Consider the following 20,756-nt stretch of genomic DNA (forward strand, 5'->3'; position numbering starts at 1 on the left):
TCGAGAGCCTGGGCTTGGAGTGGCCACACAGGAGCATTGCACATAGGTGCCGTGGCTGCACGGGTTACATCTTTTACAGGCACGCTCATTTTACCCCTGTGTGTGCCCAAACTTGCCTCCAGTGCGTTTTGCTGGTTTTTTTTCAGGTCTTGTGCTCCTGTTCAAGAGCAGGGCAAGTTTTTCTCTGATAGCAATAAATCTGGTGCTAATTGCCTACTTAGCTAAGGAAAACCAACAATTCATAAATAATGAAACACAGTATTATCTCTAGACCACGTTGGTTCCTGAGAAAGCCACAGAACAGAAGTGTTTGCCACTTGGCTGTTCAATAAGAAACAATAATTAAAATTCAGGTACAACAGGACTGTCATTTGTACATGGCTATTGTAACCCCCAAAATATTATTTATTCACATTACCTTAATTAATTTGAGTTACCACAATTTCAGTATCCTTGTTCTTATAAAATTTCCTTGAAAAAACACTGGTAGCTCAACTTAAATGTAGCTGGAGTCAATATGAGCATGAATAAAAGGGAAAAGAGACAGTTTGAGACTATGCTTGGTTGTCAGACTCCACCTGGTCCTACTCCTCTCTCATGGGCGATGAAAAGTCCAACGTAGCTGTGAACATGCTTATGGTGCTTTTGGGTCTACATTAATACAGTCACTGTAATCAAGTCTCGTGTGTCAGGTCTCTAGAAGATTACTTTGAGTCAGGATACAGTTTTCCCAGGACAATTTTTTTAGCTCTGTTCTAGGTTTTTTGCTTTATTTTTCCTCACACCTTTCCCTGATGCATCCAAGATTGCCCAGAGCTGAACTAGTTCTCTGGAGTGAAAAAAAAGTTCTTTTCTCTTTGTTTCTAGTTTGGTGTGTCCTGCTCTTTTACTCAAATGTTTTCTAAATTAATTACTCTAGATCTAGAGGAATTTCTGTAAATATGGTACTATTGAGGATTCTTCAGCTGTGCTCCATGGGCTGAATTTCACAGACCTGGGATCCTTTAAACCCGTTTTCCTGTTGAATGGCCGTGGCTACTGATGACATCTCCACCCCTTCTCTTGTCTGCCTGTGACACACAACAACTCAGTCTCTGGAGGCTGATGCACTTTGCTTTAACAAAAGTCACTACATTTACCGTAGATGCACTGGATTGAAATGAAATGTTCTGTAGTGCATAGGAGGTTAGACTAGATGGTTCAAGGGTTTCTTTCTGTTCTGTCCCTGTGAAGTCCAAGTTGAAAGCAGATGCTGGAAGTTTTTGTGCACTAGTCCAGCATGAGACATCTCACCTGTATTGTGCCTGAATAGTGTGAGATGATTGATGATCCCATGCTTGGCATATACGTAGGGGCTGGATTCAATGCTTACTTAAATTCTAAATTGATATGTCTTTACAAATGTATTTGAAATATTTTCCTCATATTTATATACAACTTTCAACTCCTTTTCTGAAGCTTCTGTATTTTGTTTTCTGTTTTTACAGAAAAACATGAACTACAACCACATGACCTGGCTATCTCAAAATCTTTCGAGTCATCCAGTCGTATGTTTGTCTACCGAAAAGATCTGACTGATTCTTTGGTAAGGATGTGTATTTTATACTTCCCATTTTTTATTTGCTTGACTCCAGATCAATAACTTAATATTCCTCGTAGAGGGCTTTTTGAATACTGAATTTATTTTTTGCTTCCTTAGTAAATCTTGCTGAGCTGCTCTATACCTAGGAAAAAATCTTGCATTAACAGCAGTTATTTGACTGAACAGTAATGGAATTTGTTCATCAATTTCAAACAGACCAAAGCTTCTGTACAGCTTAAATCTTTCAATCTACATAAGCTTGGAAAAGCTGACTTGTGCTTGTACAGGACTGGATGGGATGAGGATTAATCAGGTCCTATGTAACTTTTTTTTTCCCCTTGTGCTTCTGTAGCACTTAAAGTGGCTGATACATAGTCATACAAGGTGACAGACAAACATGGTGGAATTATGGAGAAATAGATGTCTCATGGGTTCTACCAAAACTACTGAGCATCAGTGTGACCCCAGTGTTGTGGGAGCTGCATGGTTAGTCTGTGGCTGATATATATCGCTGGTGGTATCTCCTCTTCCTTCTGCCTGTCTGTCTTTCCATCCCCTCGCTGGTACTGGGGAGGGGAGCAGGTTTAAGGGCAGCACGTTTCTCTCATTCCCTCTGTTCTCAGAAACCGGGATTACAAACTCCCCATCCCCCAGTGATTTCCCAAAACCTCAGAGAGACAGGAACAGTCAGGCACTCACAGAATTACTCTTTCAATAGTTTTCTGCTAATTACACAGATGTTTCCAGGAAAGCGCAGAACAGTATTGCAACTGGCTTTTACATGTTGTCAGTACCACTAGGATCTGTGCATTCATCCTGGGGATGAGAAATGTCTATTTACATTTTGTTGGATCAATGTGTCCCAAAGAGCTGACATGCCACTATCATTGTAATCTGTCATCCCCATTATCTCTGATGTTCTAGCCACCTCTAAAAATGTGAATATTAAGGGAAGGTTTCCAGTGCAGACAGGTGACAGCCAATCCAGTTTCATTAGTTACATAATAAAAATTGCAAAACTTGCTGGAACTGTCAGAAGTATAGCACCAAAGTAATGACTTAACTGATAAGAATAATCTTTCATCTTGGCAGATGGTTCATGTGCCAAGTTTCAGCCTGATGAGGTAAAAAGAACCTAAGAGATATGCAAACCTTTGAAAATCCGAGCTAACAATGGAAATGTCAAATGACCCTTAATACCAGAAGTACCAGTGTGCTCCACAGTAATATGCTAAATAACTTTTATGAATCAGGACCCATAGTGTTTTTGTGTTTGTTGGTGATTACATTTGGAGTAAGATAATCATTAAATGGATGGATTTATGTTATTCGTAAAGATGGATTGGTGGGAAAGTTGTGTGTATTTATTCTAAATCCAGTGTGTTTGCAGAATTATTCCTTTATCTTATAATACAAAAATTTTCTGATGTCTTAATTTAGATTTTATTTTCTAGTGGCTTCAGGGATTTTATTTTCATTATGCTGTCTGCTTGTTCATTGTTTTATACTCAAGGTTTGGAGAGAGACAGAAGGAGAAGCCTAATGCAATAGGAAGTCATTGATCCCATTGACCCATTTCCTTTTTCAAGCTATTTATTCAATAGGCTGTGACTCCTTGGTTTTGATTAGTGGGGGGAAAAAACCCTCAGAGTGCACTTAGAGAAGATTACTTACTCAGCTCCAGTGTGTACCTTGGTCCAGTAGCTGTTTCATTGCAGAACTTTTGGCATTTGCTTAGGAATTTTTGCTCTTGGTTATTGATTTAGAACGCATTTGCTGAAAACGAGGAATTGCAGCAAAGGTCCGTGAGAATTTTGGGAATCAACACTTGGGATCTTGCCCTAGAGCTAACAAACTTTGACTGGAGCCTCTTCAATGCAATCCATGAGGTAAGAAGCACCATATCCACTTCCAGGTGTATTACTTTCATGCAGCATTGTGCTGTTATGATGTCCTGATGTTGCACCAGCATTTTGGAGCATCAGTATTCCTTGGTTCTCAGTTCACTATCGTGACAGTATGATTTGGCAGCTCTCAGTAGTGGTGGCATTGAATCAAGTCCAAATGATGTGTTACAATCCTTGATACTGAAAAAAATTGTCAAAGGTTTGGAACTTCCCTGTGCTTGGGCATCTCATATGTTTCCTGTATACTTTGTGGGTTTTATTGAGATTTGCCTCAAGAGGGTAGAAGAGTGTGATTATTCTCTGAAAACTGTCTGTGTGAATATGTTATATATGCAAATTGTCCTTTGCACTTGAGAATGTTCCAGTAAATATAGGACTCCACAAATAGGTGTCCTTGATATCACTCTAACCACAAAAGAATTCACAATTTCAGCAATTTAGATGGTCACATTACTGTTCTTGTTAGGCTTCAACGAGATAAAAAGTACTGGGCAGATTTTCTAAAATGGGATAATGGCCCACTACAGTGCCCACTGGCTTGTTTCAATGACTTTAATAGGTTCTGGTGTGAGCTGCTGAGTAAAAAACATACATAACAGTACAAAAGGTCACTTGAAAATAATGTTCGCTGTAAAGCACGGTGGCTTTCTGAGAACATGAATGGGAAATTCCCTTGCTTCTCGTCAGATGCTTTGCCTGATCTTTTGTTTCAGGTTCTTTTATTCAGGTTAGACACTTTACATCTAGACCTGGTCAAGTTGGGTTTTATTTTGCACAGAAATTGACAGTCACTTCTGTTCCTGAAAATTTGTGTATTTTTAGAAAGAAGTTTCAATGGAAATTTTTCAGACTCTACAATGGTCTGAAATAGTAGCTTTTTCATGCTGGAACAGAAGTGATGAAATACAGAAAGACACAGATTGCTTATGTGCTATGTCTGGCTGTAGCCAGAAGTGGAACTGCAGGAAATCTCATAAGAGAAGCACATCTTGCAGGACTTCCAGTCCACCTGCCTACCCTAATAAGCTTCTAGACTTTACTAAGCCAAACCTGACTCTGAATTATTTGTGATTGACTCATGGATAGTTAAAAAATAACCATCTGTAACCCGGTCTTGTTTCAAAACCATACTTCTAAATAATTTATAATTCATTTACATTTAAATTGTTTTTTATATCACTAATAATGTTGTCAATGTCTTCCAGCAAGAGCTGATATACTTCACATTCAGCAGACAGGGCAGTGCTGAAAACACCGAGAATCTCAGTCTTCTGCTTCAAAGATGTAATGAGGTCCAGCTTTGGGTTGCCACTGAGATACTTCTGTGCAGCCAGCTCTGCAAACGTGTTCAGCTAGTCAAAAAGTTCATCAAGATTGCTGCTCAGTAAGTTACTGAAGTTACAACAAAAATCTTTGAATTCACATGCAGTGTTTGGTGAGAAAGGAGAAGTAGGTGCAATAGCAAAGAAACAAAACTAATTTGTTGTCCTGTTTTAACAGTGCAGTAAGCATACTTAGGTAAAACACTCCATAAATAACAAGAGCAAACACTGGTCAAAACCAGATGTGGTGGAGCATATGCTGCTGAAATCTTCCCCAGCAGCTCAGCCAGTGTATCTGCAGTGTCAACTGCAAAATCCCTGATGGTGCAGAGATACTTCCTTTTTTAGCAGTGATCACCTGAGGACTGTATTACAAAACTATTTGAGCAGCAACACAGCTGTTCACCAAAGACTACGCAGAAACCAAAAAACTGTTATAATCTTGCAAGTTCTTCCTTCAGAGGAGAAACTAGGTGTAATAAGCTGTTGCCCCATGTTACCCTCTCCGGAGTACTCTTTTGTTTTTTGGAGGTGTTCTTCATTAATTAGATTTGACGGTCTATTACTAAATAGTACTGGTATTTATTCTATGCCCTGGAACAGAGTAAAAATGTATGCTATATACACAGAGTTCCTTTCTCTGTAGTCACCCTTATTTTGGTAACCAAGGGAATGGAGCAATTTAAATATGAGCAACCATTCCCCTCGCCTCTCTCTCCAGTTGTTGGTCTTCCGCAATATTTGAATATGCATGTTCATGGAAAATGTATAATTTGTTCCTTCACCGACTGAGTTGATTTAATTTACAAGGCACTTACATAGAAAGGACTATTCTCTGCTGAAGCAGTGCCTTTCATGAAATGAATTCTTCTAATCTAATCTAGCGTAACTCATAAATGTGATTTGATTTCATTTGCAAGTTGTATGGTATCCAGTAATGTGTTCATTTTCTGCCTTATCAATGGCCAAAATTTGGTCCAATTACGTCAAAAACGGTTGGTTCTGTGTTTCTCACTTGCACCACAGTAGCAGTAATTTGCATTCCAATAAAAGTTTCCTGTCTGTCCCACATGAATAGGGATATATTTGTCACCAGACTAAAATGTTGCTCTCTTTGAATTAATTCCATTAAGTGAAAAGCCAAAGTTGTGGAGACTAAATACTGTTGTCAGTAAACACTAGACAGGCTCTCCCAGTGCATTGCAGAACCATCCATCATCATAGAATGTAGGTTGTGAAATAATGGATGCACAAAAAAGTGAGTGTGTAGTTTGCTTGAGATGTTTTCATTTAATCAGAAAAGCAGCTTTCTAGAAGAAGACGTCACATCAGTTCTGGAAGGATTAGGGTGGAGGGATGGTGTGCTAAGCACAGGACTCTGATCATGACGCACAAGCCAGGCAGCCCTGCTATTTCGTTTATGACCAAGGGAGAGAGGTGGGAAGCTGTGAGCAGCTCTGGCTTCTCCCTGTTCTCTGCTTCCAGATTCAGACAGAAATCTGTATATCTGACTTTAGCTTGTCGGCAAAGCACCAGCACTAAGATCTCATGTTCAGCGGTTGTGTGCTTCATTGTTGAGGAACACCTGAAGAATATGGAAGGCTTTGACAGAGTCAGGCAATACATAAAGGAGAGACAGAGTTCTTGAAATGTGGGTACTTAGCGCTTCTGTTGATGACCTAATCTAAAATAGAATACAAGCAATTTGATAGAGAAAATGAATTAGCACATTGTTAGAAATGGACATTCTGAGGAGTTATATAAACAGGTCAACATAGAGTTAGAATAAATGGATTACAGCAGCAGTCTTGCCTCCTGAGCAGTGGCTGACTGTAAAAGATGAAAAGATGTACCTTCGCTCTGCGGTTCTCTGTGAGCAACAGACAATTTATCCAAGCTGCGCTGGACACCTTTCCTGTTTTGGAAGGAATTACCTTTGGGAGCTGCCTGACTTTAATGATAAAAGGGCTCTAAACAACAAATTAAGGATTAACTTTAAGACAGCTGAAATGAAGTGAGAAATAAACCATCTTAAGATAGTAGACAGAGATAAGCACAAGCCTTATAAAACTGGAACAAGTGCTGGTGTTTTTCCAGTTGAGGGCCTTGGCGCGTGCTTTTCCCTGATGATAAATCCCATGGAAGGCAGTGGATTAATTTTTGCTTAAAATTATCTTAAAAGTATATTCTCACTCTCACACACAAGTGCACACATATGTTTATAGTGGTCTTCAAGAATCTGCAAGAGAAACGGGAATCTTTTTTGTTTGAAAATGACTTGATATTTCAGGATTTCAGATTTCCTAATGGACTAGAAATAAGGAGGGTCTGATCATATATAGTAAAATGTCAAAGCACAGAGGTATCAAGGAAATTATGTAGGGAACTATTTTGGAACCAGTGCTTACTGCAACTGATTTATAGGGATATGTAAATTGAACATTAATCAGATTTTCATACAATAAAAATGATGAGGGATTGCAAATGCATTGGTGGATAGAAAAAAAAGGAATGATCTGAGGAGTCTGGTGGCATGTGCAAACAACAGTAGGATAAGATTTAATTTAGATAGATGCAAAGTAATTCAGCTAGGGAATGCTAATACTGAGCTGAAGAAATAAATGCATGATTGTAAAGAACAGTACTGTGACAGAGGTCCTTGGGTGATAATAGATGACAAATTAAAGGCAAGGACAAAGTGTGATGCTGTTCCCAATAAATAATTTGGTATTTGTTTCGTACTTGTGTAGGAAAAAGGTGTAAGAACTTAGAGCCAAAGCAGTAATTATGTTTCTCCTTCCCTCACAACATCTCCTTGGTTAGAAGGAAATGCATGAGAGAAAAGTTAAAATAAATTACAAAAAATTCAATGAAGGATAATAACAACGTGGAAAAGTAGATTGCAGGCCATGACCACAAAGAGAAACTGAAGGAACCAATGATGTACAATTTACAGAAAAGATGAAAAAGGGAATGAAAATATTTATAATGCAATAGAATAGGGGTCAAGGAATTATTCTGTATGGTAAAGGACAGCTGAGAGTAACTTGAACATTGAAAAGGGAAAATTGCTTTTGACAGCCAAGGGAAAAAAATAACCTGCCAACAACAGGGTTGATGAGACAGTGGAACATTTGCTGAAAAACTTCTTAGAGACACCATCACCTAGACTGCAGGTGGTCATGAGAGGACATTTAATGAGTTCATTATGTGCAAGATGATTGTATGTTAGTGCTGAGGGTTGAAATGGGACTCAGTAACCTAGGATACCTGTGCATTCCGTTTATCTCTGATTCTGAGTACAAAAATTCAGAATACAGTGTTCATATTTTTATTCCACAGCTGTAAAGCCCAAAGAAATTTGAATTCATTCTTTGCTATTGTTATGGGTCTCAACACTGCATCTGTCAGCCGCCTGTCTCAAACCTGGGAGGTAAGATGCATCTTTGTATCTTTTAGCCCCTGTCAAAACCATTTCTCACAAAGGTTGTATTCCAGTGAATTACCTTTTCTTTCTAATTATTGGGGCTTCATGCTGAAATCAAACAGGGAGCAAGTGTTGGCGAAGAAACTTCTCTGTGACCTGAAACCTTAGATACACAGCTGTTCAAATAAAACTAAATGTGTCCTTCTACAGCTTTTAAATAAGAAGTAAGGAGATCTTACTCCTTAAAAACAAAACCAAACCAAACAAACAAAAACCCACAAAAACAAGTTGGATAAATTATCCTGTTGTTTTAAGAAGATGTCAGAACAGAAAATCTTACAAAGGTGGCTCCAAACAATTAATATCTGATTATGGAATAATTTCATTAAAAAAAAAATAATCCAAAGTAGAAATAAATCCTCTTTAACTGTCCCTTATCAGCTCTTTTGCAACTACTCATCTTGAACAAAAAAGTTAGGAAATGGGCCATGAATAAGGAACATACTGGAGAACAGAGATTATCTGCTAAAGGAGCTACTGGTTGCTAGGCAGAGCATGGGATGTTTAGAGAGAGTCCCACTGGCACCTGTGTTTCTATTGTGGATTTTCTGTTCTATCCAAGTAAATTATCATATGGTAGTATCTGCAAACTTACTATTAATATATCTGTTGATGAACCAAAAATTGAGGAAGGAGTAATCTAGTGTGGTGAAACTTCATGCCCCTAACACCAGAAGCAGGCAGTGCTTAAAAAATGTCCACCTGTAATACAAAGTGGCAGAGAATGGCTGTGATCTCTTGCCTTGGAGGTGCTTTTGAGCATTTACAGCTTAAACCAAATGGCCATCGGAGACTTGCAAAACCACCTAACAATGTCTGGGGCAAAGTCTTCCCCTTAGCTGAAATCATGCATATGGAAACATCACTGCCCATGTCCATGGCTTTTGTACGTAGAGAAACAAGGACAGTGACTGCTTCTGTGGGGAGATCATAGGGTCTTAGAGGAGCTATCTAAATAACAGGTAAAGCAAAAACGTTAAAGAATACATACCTGAGGATGATGATACAAAAACTCTTTGTATCTACTACTTTTAAAATGCCTTGCCCACTAGGGAACATTTGCCTTCACCTGCTCTTATTGGGTTGCCTTCCTCCCATTTCTCTGAGTTTTGGTAGCAGAGTGGAAGGGACTAAATATTGTGTCAAAGGCACCCGGTGGCTGTGTTGTAGATCTGTCCTGCACAGAAACAATGCAGAACTCAGCTCTGAGCTGAGACCTCTGGAGCTCATGCACTGCTAGTGGGCTTCTCTCAGGAGAAGCAGAATATATTGCTTGCCAGAACAAGGAGTGCATCTGCATATGTATCAATGTAAATACGTCACGTTTCTGTGTGTAAAACATTTATCAACTCACATGCTTTTTTATTTATTTATTTGTAAAACTTTACTGCACTGGAAATTTCAAAAGCAGAAGGCTATTTGCATTAGTAATGTGACTTCTGGAAAGTAGAGGAATGTTTATAAATTAATTATAATTACTTACACATGTAGATGAAGCCATATAAATTTAAGCAACAATTAAGACACTCAATTATATTGGTTCTTCACTTGAATTCCTAAATAAGTAGTATGTTCCCAAGGATATTCTTTCAGAGCATGCAGTATTTTAATGAGCCTAACTTCCCCTGATTGAAGATATTAAAAATTTGCAATTGTGATTTCATGTTCAGTTATTTTAGCATTTTAATCATACAGCACATCCACTTATCTTAATTGTTCTAAATCTCTTTTCTCTTGGTAGTGTCATTGTGGCTGTCAGGTTCTAAGGACAAAGGCATGGCAAGATTTGTACTAGGAAGCAATATCTTCTGCTAGACTAACTAGTATGGTTGGAAAAAGTAGACATGCTTTAAGGCCTATGCACCATTCTTTAAGTCTGAAGAATGCAGCAGCAAAATTCAAACTGAAGAATGATTCCTTTGAGTGCAATGAGGTGAATCCAAAAAGCAGATGCTTGTGGAGCAGAGCAGGTGACATTATATGGGGCAAGACAGTAGTTTGTGCCTGGGCTCCCTCGGAAGGTGCTTTGTGTGCCTCCCATGGGACTAGGATGAGATACCAGAGGCAGTGTAATAGTTTTTTAAGGAGAGTTATCGTCCTTTGGCACCAGCATGGGCCAGTAGTAACATTGGTCAGCCCTGGGGGCAGTGTATCAAACAGAACACAGTGTTACTCCTGTTAATTTCTAAAACTTGTGTTTTAGGGGAAGGTTGGTTACAACAAGTGATTTAACCTTCATGTGATCACAGTGTCTGAATTCTCAGCCTGTATCACTACTTCTGACTTGATTCGGATATTAAGGTAAATGCAACAGACACAGAAGCTAGGAAAGAAAATAAAAACAGCTGCTAAGAAGCAGTTTCCATAAAAGAGGGTTGCAGGTCCTTGAGGTGAGCCTGCAGGGTCTGGTGCCTCTCTGGCATCTCCCTGAACATGGACTGTAATTAGGGCTCCTGGAGCTGAGGAATAGAGGTTAAGTCTCTCAGAAAGTGGCCTGTTGGGGCTTAGAGCAGGCACTTCACCCACAAAAGGCTCATGGAAAAAAATGCCTCAGCATTTTTCTGCCTATGTCTGTAGCGGTTCGTTTGCTTTTTTTTTTTTTTTTAATCATTTTTTTTTTTTCTTCTCTGTTTTCCTCACTTCAGAAAATTCCTGGGAAATTCAAGAAACTTTTTACTGAACTTGAAAGTTTGACGGTAAGTAGGGTGTTGACAGCAGAATGGCTTTGCTTGTCTTTACCTGCCTTCCTTCTTCCCCATTGATTTGGAGGCTGCCTGTCATTATCTGGAACTGGATCTTGTCATGTCACATCTGTGATTTGCCAAAGGCCAGGCAGCTCACCAGAGCTCAGAGGTGGTCTCCAAACACAAAAAGGAAAAAGGCTGTATTCCTGACAGCTGGAGGAAGGGCAGAGAGAGGCAAAGGTAGTGTCAGTTCCCCAGTATCAATTTGGAACCTGTTCTTTTGCTCTGGTGGTTAATCAGCTTTTATCCAAAGCAACATACTGCAGATCAGGAAAAAGGTGGAAAGCTAAAGTTTAAGAAAAAGAAATAAAATATCAAAATCCAGGGCTTAAAGGTCTTTGTCACCATTATCAAAGCTGAATAAACAAGTGTTCCCTCTGGCTGTCATAGCAGTGAGATCACTGCCTGGCGCGGGGAACATGAGATCCAGCCGCTAACAGTTGTCACGCTTCTGTACTTAGAATCCTTTATCAATTACTGTGTTTTCAAGATTGTGTGTGAGCAGATGTACAAAAACATTCATTTATGTGGGAAATTGAGATGAGGTTTTGGATTACTTACATAACACCACTGAAACATACTCTCTTATTTTCTTTGAAAATATCCAATATGTTCCATTGATCTGAAAGCAGTTCTTTTTTGGATTTTTTTATTGTTGTTTGCTGTGTGACTGGTTTGTTTGTTTGTTTTTAAGAAAAAAAGTCATCAGCAATACATTCTGGCATACATTTTGTGGTAGATAGTAAGCCAAAGAGACTTTGCTCATATAGATTTGTGGAGAAATTTCAGAGCAGTCCCAGTGAATCTATTCTGCAGCGTACTCCCATTTTAGCATTGCTTCATCTGGAGGAATGTAATTGCTTTTATTCCTTTCACTGTTTATGTTTCCTATTGAGTTTAGTAAGTCACCTAGCTTAGAAAACCTTTATCTACCTCGTTTCCTGAAGAAACCTTTTATACCTAAATCATGTTCAGATCATAAGTCCGTAATGGATTTAGAATTGCTCTTTTTATAGCCTATTGATTTTTCTCTTTATTACCCAAATGTTTTTGTAGGACCCTTCTCTGAATCACAAAGCTTACAGAGATGCATTCAAGAAAATGAAATCTCCAAAAATCCCCTTCATGCCCTTACTTCTGAAAGGTAATGTTAAAGCTCGGCTGCTCTTCTTCATTGTGGTTAATTAAAATAAGTGTAAGGTGATTTTTCCTTCAGGTGGCCTTATGATAAGTGTGTGGCAGATGTAGTAGTATCTACAAGATACCGCTTGGTCTGGGTAATTGACAGGTGTCTTCTAAGATGGGGGAAACTAAAAATTTCCACACAGGTTTTCTTTTCAAATTTCAGTACCTTCTCACGAGGCATGGATAGAGCAGTGTGCCATCACTTTGATCACATCCTCTTTGGTGGAGAAGTGGGACCTTGCAAGCCCCTGGATGGGGCTTGGAGCACCTGTACAAGCGGCCTTGGGCATGCTGCTGGGCCAAGGTGCTTGTCATCCTCTCAGGGGTGAAGCTACCTGGTGTCATCCTGAAGGCAGAACCTGCCCCATCTCTCTGTCCTGAGGGGAGGGAATTGTCAAGTCTTTCCTAGGTCTGAAAGATAACTAAAATCCTGTTATTAAAAAATAAAATAAAACTACTTAATGCAGTAAGCTGAGTAGCTAATTAAGTGGAAGGTATTTCAAATATTCTCTTGTCTCTGAGTCATTAATTATTAATTGCCTTGTCTTTGAACATGGCAAATTCATTTGATTAGTCCTGTATTCCAAAAGTGTTCTCTTTAGGCTGTTTATTCCAACCTGCTGCTGCTGCAAGTGTAAACTGTTTGAAGATAGTTCTCCAGATCAGTTGGTGACAGTTCAGGAGCCATCAGACAATTCCCCTCTTTGCACACATCAAAGGAGTTTGCATTCATTCAGATGGATACAATTATCAAGGCTTCAAAAGAAGTGTTTTTTTTCTTTCTTGAGTATGTCTTGCCTGCAAACAAAGCCAACAAACCTAAATAACTCATAGCACAATGCTTACACAACACTACAAGATGGTGTATAGGAACAGGCACATAAGCAGCATTCGTGTCTCTAAAATGTATTTGAGACAGCGAGGAGGCCTTGCAGAATAATTTGGTAATATTCTTCAGTACAGTGATCCGTAAGGAGATGTTGCCAAAGTTGGTAATTCCCAAAGTATTGCACAGTACGAAGGACTTTATTCCATGTCAAGCATGTTTGTATTAACATTATTTCCAAGACCAATAAAATCAGCATTGATAACATAGAAATCATTAGTAACTCAACAAACTACCCTATTTTGACACAAGAGAAACAAAAGTAGTTTCAAGAAAAATATGAAAATCATTAATAGCCTTTAATTATAAAAAATAACTTCAGAGTGTCCTTTTAAAGTTAATTAAATTTAAATGCTGAGCTCTCTTCCAGCTCACAGATACAGCTTTTGAAAAATCAGGCAGATTTTTTAAATGTGTGATAAAACACTGTGATGTACCCTTACAACCTAGCTCAGATGCAACTGATTTATCTAGACTCTTAGCTGTTCGCCGCAAAGCAAATTTCTGTTCCTTCCACCCTTAGAGATATACACATTGCTGCCATTGGCTTAAAAAACTGTGTGAAAATTTCTGCTTCCAGTAGAAGTTCATTAAATGTGACCGATGGTTTTGAATGGTGTTAATATAGAGACAAGTAGTGCCTTGTGTCCTGAAGCCATGTCCTCTCCCGGTCCTTTTCCCTGGGTGCTCCAAAGCAGCCCAACAAAGAAGGTGCAGAAGATCCTGCTCCCTCCTTCCCCCCTGATTTTTAGGATGCTGCCCAGATGCAGAGAGGTGTTGGAGGCATCCCCAGTCTGTACTGTGCTTGCCCCACTTACTCAGGGGTGCTGGCTGGACCTGGTGTGGCCAGGCAGGCATCCTGCTTGCCAAAAGCATCCTCCAGCATTAGCTGCAGGTTTCCAGGCATAAAATCCCCCAAAACTGGGGGACCAAGTGAGCATTCCTAGAGATGAGCACAGGACAAATGCTGAGATGCGCAGTTAGACTGGTGGGTTGAAGGTTGGCACCTCTGCTGAGAGGGAGATGTTGCTTGTTTACTGTGTGCCATTTGCCTGCTGGCAGAAACAGCTGTGACCTTTAAGAAGTAATGATATTGGAGTGCCATCTCATTACAGTAGTGCTGTGTACTCCTGGTACTCCTGAATGTCCACACAGCCAGCAGGGAGCTCATAGGGTGTATGGTGGTGAGGCTTCTGCTGGCATTTTCAGCAACCTGGAGGATGCACTATCAGACTCAAAGCTTCAGTCCCCACAGGGAATCTGTCCATGTCCTCAGTACTTCATGTCCGAGACAGGTCTCACTTTGTGTCCTAATATGTGGTAAAAAAATGGAGAAAATTACCTCAAGCTACTATTTCAATTGTGATCTTAATTTAGCAACATTTGTTTCACCTGATAGTCCCTTACCTCCAGTTCATTACACTGTGTTCAGCTCTCTTCCTGGAGCCAAATATAAACCTTTTCCTTTTCCTCTCACTGACCTTTTTGTTGCCTTCACAAATTCTCTCCAACACTGTGTAAAAGTGGTTTTTTCACTAGCCATGATGCTTGTTTCAAGGCTTTGAACTTCAGTTTGGTGGTTTGTGTTTAACCTCCCTGGCTGGCCACTGCTGTAGCTCGTGTCTCTGGAGAGGACTTCAGAGTCATTGTGTCCCACAAAGAGATGAACCATAGCATGTCCTGGGTTGGAAGAGACTCACAAGGATCAAGTGTCAGAGCTGACTCCAGCATCTGGTAGTTCTGTGTCCATGGAAGTCCAGGCTCAGGGACAGGACAGCCCCAGCTTGGGCATGGCCGTGGGCAGTGTGTCTGGCTGGATGATGCAGGGTGGGAAGAGTGGACATGCCACAAGACCCATCCCTCTGGTGTCCCTGCCTGCTCCCTGCCGTCCTCTGCATGACACATATGCGCTCCAGGAGTAACACAGACCAGGTTTAATGAGAAATCCACGTTTCCACTTGAAAATCCTCTTTTTAGGATGTGTACATAGTGTTTCTATCTGATAATCTCTGCACGTCACTGTACCAGGCTTTTGTTCCCTTGTCCTAAAGTATTGTCTCAGTCCTTAACAGGATATTTTCCTCTTTTTTTTTTTCTTTATATTAAAGAACAAACAAAACCATGAAAAATAATTCTTTTTCCTTTATGTTTTCCAGATGTAACATTCATCCACGAAGGAAATAAAACTTTTCTGGATAACCTTGTTAATTTTGAAAAGCTGGTAAGCTAATTTTGTCTTTCCTGTTTTTCAAAAAGATTCACGTTCTCTTCTTCCCTTTCCCTTTCTTATCTTGCAAGACTAAATGTTTTCTTCTGGCTGAATTGGGAAGATGTAAACAGGGGTGGAAAAGTGTAGTAAACAGAGGGGTGGGATAGTGTAGTAAACAGGATAAAACAGCCAATAGTTTATCTCTCCTGGCCCTTTCCTCTGCTCTTTTATTTTTCCTCCCCCAGTTCTGTGCCAAATGGCTAAGCCACTGGTGGCCAACATTGGTGCCACGATCCACTGAGTTTTCCCTCCTTTGCACCACTTTGTGGACTATTTCCCCTCAGTTTAGATCTCCTGCTTTAGCTTTCTCAAGAGTTAAGTTTCCTTTTTTTCCTCAAGGCACTAAAGAAAAGGTTTCTCTAGTTTGTCACCTGCCACTGGTATGCTCATTCCACAGATCTTAAACAAAAGTAAACTTTTTGATCTAGGTAAACTTAAGAAGTAAATAATGCCTGAAATAGGAATTAAGCTGATTGTAAATATCACTAGACTAACTTTTATGTAGAAGGGCACTTGCTGACATTGCATCTTTGGCCACATCTACTTTAGACATCATATAACATCCACTCTGGCATGATATTACTGGCAGAAGTTTGATTTCTCTAATTTGCATATTTTGTTTCTTTGTTGATAACATTTTCATAGCACTGAAAGCCACAGTTTATATATCTGAACAGTGGTGGAGAGACTGTTTTGTTGGTTTTTTTTTTTTTTTGGTGGCCTGGAGAATTTCATCAAGAAACCAAAATCCAAAATGTTCTTCCCAGTTTCTCTAGATGTGCCATGAGACCATTGGGCCAGATGGCTGTGCCTGGTGAATTGTTCCCAACTATTTTCTCTATGTGTTTACACTTGTTTCAGAATGAACATGCAACCACAGAGTTATTAATGAACCAGATGTTAAACTTATTTTCATGTCCTGTCATAATGTATCATAATGTTATCTTTCAACTTGCAAGCAGATGTAGGCTTTGACTTTTGAACCTGAGGTCCTCTTTTTGTGTTTTCTATTTGATTTCTGTACATTTTCTTGTTGCAGACTTTACAGGAACACTGATTTGCACTTAAGGAAAGGTTTTTTTGTCCCAAGTCCATTAACTGTTTGGCCTTTCGGTGTTTGCATAAAACTCATTAGCATGTTCTTCTTCATTGCCTCTTGGAAGTACATCCAATTAACATGTAAATTAAACTAGCCCTTGATGTGCAATAATTGTTACTAAAATCCCTGCCCTGACCCATATATTTATTTAGCAAACATGTAGGATCTGATTCTTGTTCCAATTTTAGCCAGACCTTGTTAATTTGTTCTTTTGTTGTTGAACTGTGTATATGCTAAGTGTATATGCTAAGTGTATGCTGGGCTTACTGGGTAAGATTTCCTGTCCTTCTGTCACCATTGTGTCTCCAGAGGCAGTGGGAGCTTTGCTAATTGACTTCAGTGAGGCAGGATTTCACCTTTTCCATGCAAATGGATAATGGGCATTTTAAATGGTGCAGGGTAGGGGAGGAGAGTCTGAGGTGATGGTGGTGGGGTGAGGATTGTTCAAACTGACACTTCCTCCAAATTATTAGTCAGATCACGCTCTCAGGAATGTGCCGTCTCATGAACCCCTGTGTACGTATGAATGCAGGCAGTAGTGCAAGCTTAGGAAGTGGGGGCTTAGGAGAGATTTAAATATGAGTGGAAACTCAGGCACCACACACATCACACTGGTTTGTTTGGATGCTAAGGTCAATAAACATGAACTTACTAACAAGATGCATCACACATGATCATGTATTCATCAGTTTGTGTTTCTTTTTTAATTATAAGGGCTTTGTCCAAAGGAAGAATGTCTTCCTTGGTGTTCTGTACTGTGCTGAGCACTTTATAGCCTCTGCTGTGAAAAATTAGGATTGACATTGACTCCTGCTTGATTTGGATCAAGCCACTGAACCTCACCTGCAAATTTGCTGTAGCAGAAAAAGAAAAAATTATTCTACCATAGCAGATTATTGCTTTGGGGAAGGAACTTACTGTCATAAATGCATAGAATTTCTACTTATGAATTTCAAAGCAAGGATAGTCTCTCATGTCTCCATTTGGATCAGTATTTTGAAATATTTCTTTTCTGCATTAAACGTCTCACCTAAAGGAGGACTTGTCAGTCTAAACCATTGATTTTCTAACTGTCAGTTGGTTTAATTAAATATATTCTCTCTTGCTACAATCCCTGCTTCTGTTTTGTTCTTAGACCATCATGGCCTCAAGAATCCTACCGTAACTGAACTTGGTTTGACATGACATGATTGCAGTGAAGACAGAGTTAATTCAAAATATAAAAAAGGGAATTTGCAAAGAGAAGACAATTATTTTTTTTTTTTTAAACTCAGGAATGCTACCTGGTTTTAGCAAAAGTTGAAGGGATTGCAGTGGTTCATCTAGCTCCATGCTGGGTAAACGCTAGAATAGTGTTAGGTTGATATTTAGTACCATACCCACTTCCTCAACTAAATCTGAAGGAATAAACGAAAACATGGTCTTATGCATCTCAGGGTATTTCCATGATATTTACTGAGCTGCTTCACTGAAATGGGGCTTCTTCAAGTTTTTTTTTCTCTAGTCAGCTGTCACCCATATCCTATCAATGTCTTAGCCATGCTTCAGCAAACTCCAATACAGGTCAATGGCCATTACTGTTTTAGATAACGCTTTCTTACCTAGTGCCTTTGACTGTAAGGAGTGTGAACACTCAGCTGAAGATTCTCAGCCTCCATCCCTCAAATATCTGAGTAACTCCCAATCCTGAGTTTTTCACTATCTTCAGTTAAAGGGGTGCTAATGATCCTGTGGGTTGAAAGGCCACAAGAAATGTGTTTTACTCATCACCCTAACTGTACGAAAGCATCTGTTTAAGCAGTCAGGAAACAGCATTTGCTTTGCAGATCAGTTGGCTGATCTTCTGTATTAGAATTGCATCCCAGAGAGTTGAAAATGGACAGAGAGAAATTAGCCTAATTAGACTATTAAAGCCAGGAGATTTGGGATTCTGCTTTAAGAGAGTGTTACATAAAGGGATTCTTAGGAGCCAGTCTTGAGATGGACCGCTACTCTGAATGACTACAAAGAAGAAACAGCAAAGAATGACAATGTGTGTGATAGTGTGGTCTCTCTTACTTCTAAAAACCAGACGCAAAGGTTATCAGTTGGAAAACATCACAGCAGCAGCATTGGTAGAAGTTGTAGCTCTCACAGTACTCACACTATTGGTCATGAAATCTAGATCATCTCATTAGAAGTTCATTATAATCAGTGTAAGAATATCAGCACGAGAGATTGCATGATTTCATGGCAAATAAAGCACAGTGGGTAACAAGAAAATTTATTTTGATTCACTGATGAAAGGAATATGAAGTTCCCATTAAATGTGCTCTTGTGATAAGCTTTTCTATGTAAAAGTCTTGTAAGCCACTCCCAGGGTATTGAGAGATGAGCTGTTCTGCGTCATTCTGGTCTTAAGCATACTTTGCTCAAGACAGTTAATCCTTTCCACCTCTGTTTATTTTTGAGGGAGATGTGAGAAGAGCATCAGCTGTTTACATGAGCTATTATACAATTCCTGTTAACTGAAATTTGCTTTAATTAGTTACTAGATTGGGTGAAGAGTTGCCACAGAAGCAGTCAAATAAAGGGAAAAAAAAGTAATGCCTTAAGAACTTTATGGGTGAAAATGCATACTCTCCATTGATTTATAGTGAACAATTCCAGTTTTTGTAAGTTGAAGACCCAAGCCTGAATGAGAAATCAAACTTGAACCTTTTGTTTCTTCTGCTTAATCTAAGCAAATGACCAGTATCCCTGTTAGCACCATCTTTTCTTAAAATAGCATACCTACACTATAGTCTTATTTGGTGCGTGTTTGCATGAGATGTCGGGATGCTTGCTCTGCAGCATTTAGGCTATGGGCCAGGTTTTTATATTTGTTACCGTACTGCAGAAAACTACCTAGCTGATACTGGTGCCTGAGTGTGCTAGGTATTATACAAATATATGCTGAGGCATAGTCTGTGCCACAAAAGGGCTTACAGTCTAATTGGACAACACGTGGAGACAGAAGGAGAGAGTGCAGACACGTGGAGAGACAGAAGTAGAGGGTGCAGACTATCAAATGCCCTGGATAATGCACTAAAGCTGGAGGTTGGACCCAGGATCACCCACCCAGTCCACAGGACTTCCCGGCTGCAGGCTTGCAGTTTAATAAAAGTCACGGGAATGAAAATAAGCATTTGTTTGGCTGTTTTTCATTCCCACTTTCCATAGGCTCTTAGGGAGTTGTTCTCATTTCATCTCTGTGATATCAGTAAGGACCTTCTAGACTAACCCTGTTTCATCATCTGTTATCACTAAGACAAAGAGCAAAGTTTCTCTCCCGCTGTCTTCGTTTTCTGCCTTACTACAGTTGCTTTTTGCTGTGCAGTGTAGGACAAGGTGAATTTTTCATGCTTATTTAATCACAGACTCCATCTGAGATTTTTGCAGTGATGTTTTATATCTTCTCTTTACAGCACATGATTGCAGATACTGTTCGGTCATTGAGACATTGCAGAAATAACCAGTTTGGTGAGTAGCCAAAATTTGCTACTTATTTTGCCTTTGTACAGCCTCAAGGGTTTTTGTAGGTTTTTTTTTGGTTTTTTTTTGTGTGTGTGGTTTTTGTTTGTTTGTTTGTGGTTTTGTTGTTGTTGGTTTGTTTTTTGTTTTGTTTTTGGTTTTTTTTTCCTGCTTTCTTTACGCTTGTTTATGTTTATTACAGCAGCAAAACATGATTGACAATTATTTAACCAACTGGCAAGAAGGGGCATCGTTGTTGGAAGCTCAATATAACAGAAACCACATTTGGATGAAGTTTTACTTTACAAAATGTTTGTAGAAACAGCTTCCAAATTTTTTTAGAAATTATTTTCCTGCAAAAATTATCATCTCATCAAAATAGTGTGTAAGATCTGTGCCAGCTGCACTTAATAATGGAAGCCTCTGATGTACATGCTTCTCACTTTCCCAGCTATAACCAAGTTGGCCCAGTCTCCTGCTAGTCTATGTGTTTTGGTGATGGATTCACAGCTCTCTTGGCTTCCAGTAGCTAAAAGATGGTATTTATCACCACAGCTTTTCACCAAGAGCAATTGTTTGCTTAGTTTGGGTTCTTAAGGACATTTCACAAAACAGTAGAAGTCTTGATGACACTGAGATCCTGTGGGTTTGGTGAAAGTAGTTTGAAGTAGGTGACTAGGTAGAAACGAGGGGGTTGTGTTCATACCTCTGTTAGGGGAAGCCTGCAAAGAGCTCTGCCTGCTTTAGACCCCGGAGGATCGATGCTGATGGGAATGGTCCCAA

The 20,756-nt window shown here is 39.5% G+C and overlaps 1 protein-coding gene across 1 annotated transcript in view; it reads left to right on the forward strand.

The window, feature by feature from the left end:
• Nucleotides 1-20,756, forward strand: part of RAPGEF5 (Rap guanine nucleotide exchange factor 5) — a 158,878-nt gene that overhangs the window by 131,777 nt on the left and 6,345 nt on the right. The window contains exons 18-25 of the mRNA XM_065832436.2: nt 1,488-1,585; nt 3,349-3,471; nt 4,695-4,873; nt 8,154-8,244; nt 10,944-10,994; nt 12,099-12,186; nt 15,270-15,334; nt 19,928-19,982. Of these exons, the coding sequence (XP_065688508.1) occupies nt 1,488-1,585; nt 3,349-3,471; nt 4,695-4,873; nt 8,154-8,244; nt 10,944-10,994; nt 12,099-12,186; nt 15,270-15,334; nt 19,928-19,982 (750 nt within the window). The remainder of the gene's footprint in view (nt 1-1,487; nt 1,586-3,348; nt 3,472-4,694; nt 4,874-8,153; nt 8,245-10,943; nt 10,995-12,098; nt 12,187-15,269; nt 15,335-19,927; nt 19,983-20,756) is intronic.

Source organism: Patagioenas fasciata, chromosome 2 (genome assembly GCF_037038585.1).
Source record: "Patagioenas fasciata isolate bPatFas1 chromosome 2, bPatFas1.hap1, whole genome shotgun sequence".
Classification (NCBI taxonomy): Eukaryota; Metazoa; Chordata; class Aves; order Columbiformes; family Columbidae; genus Patagioenas; species Patagioenas fasciata.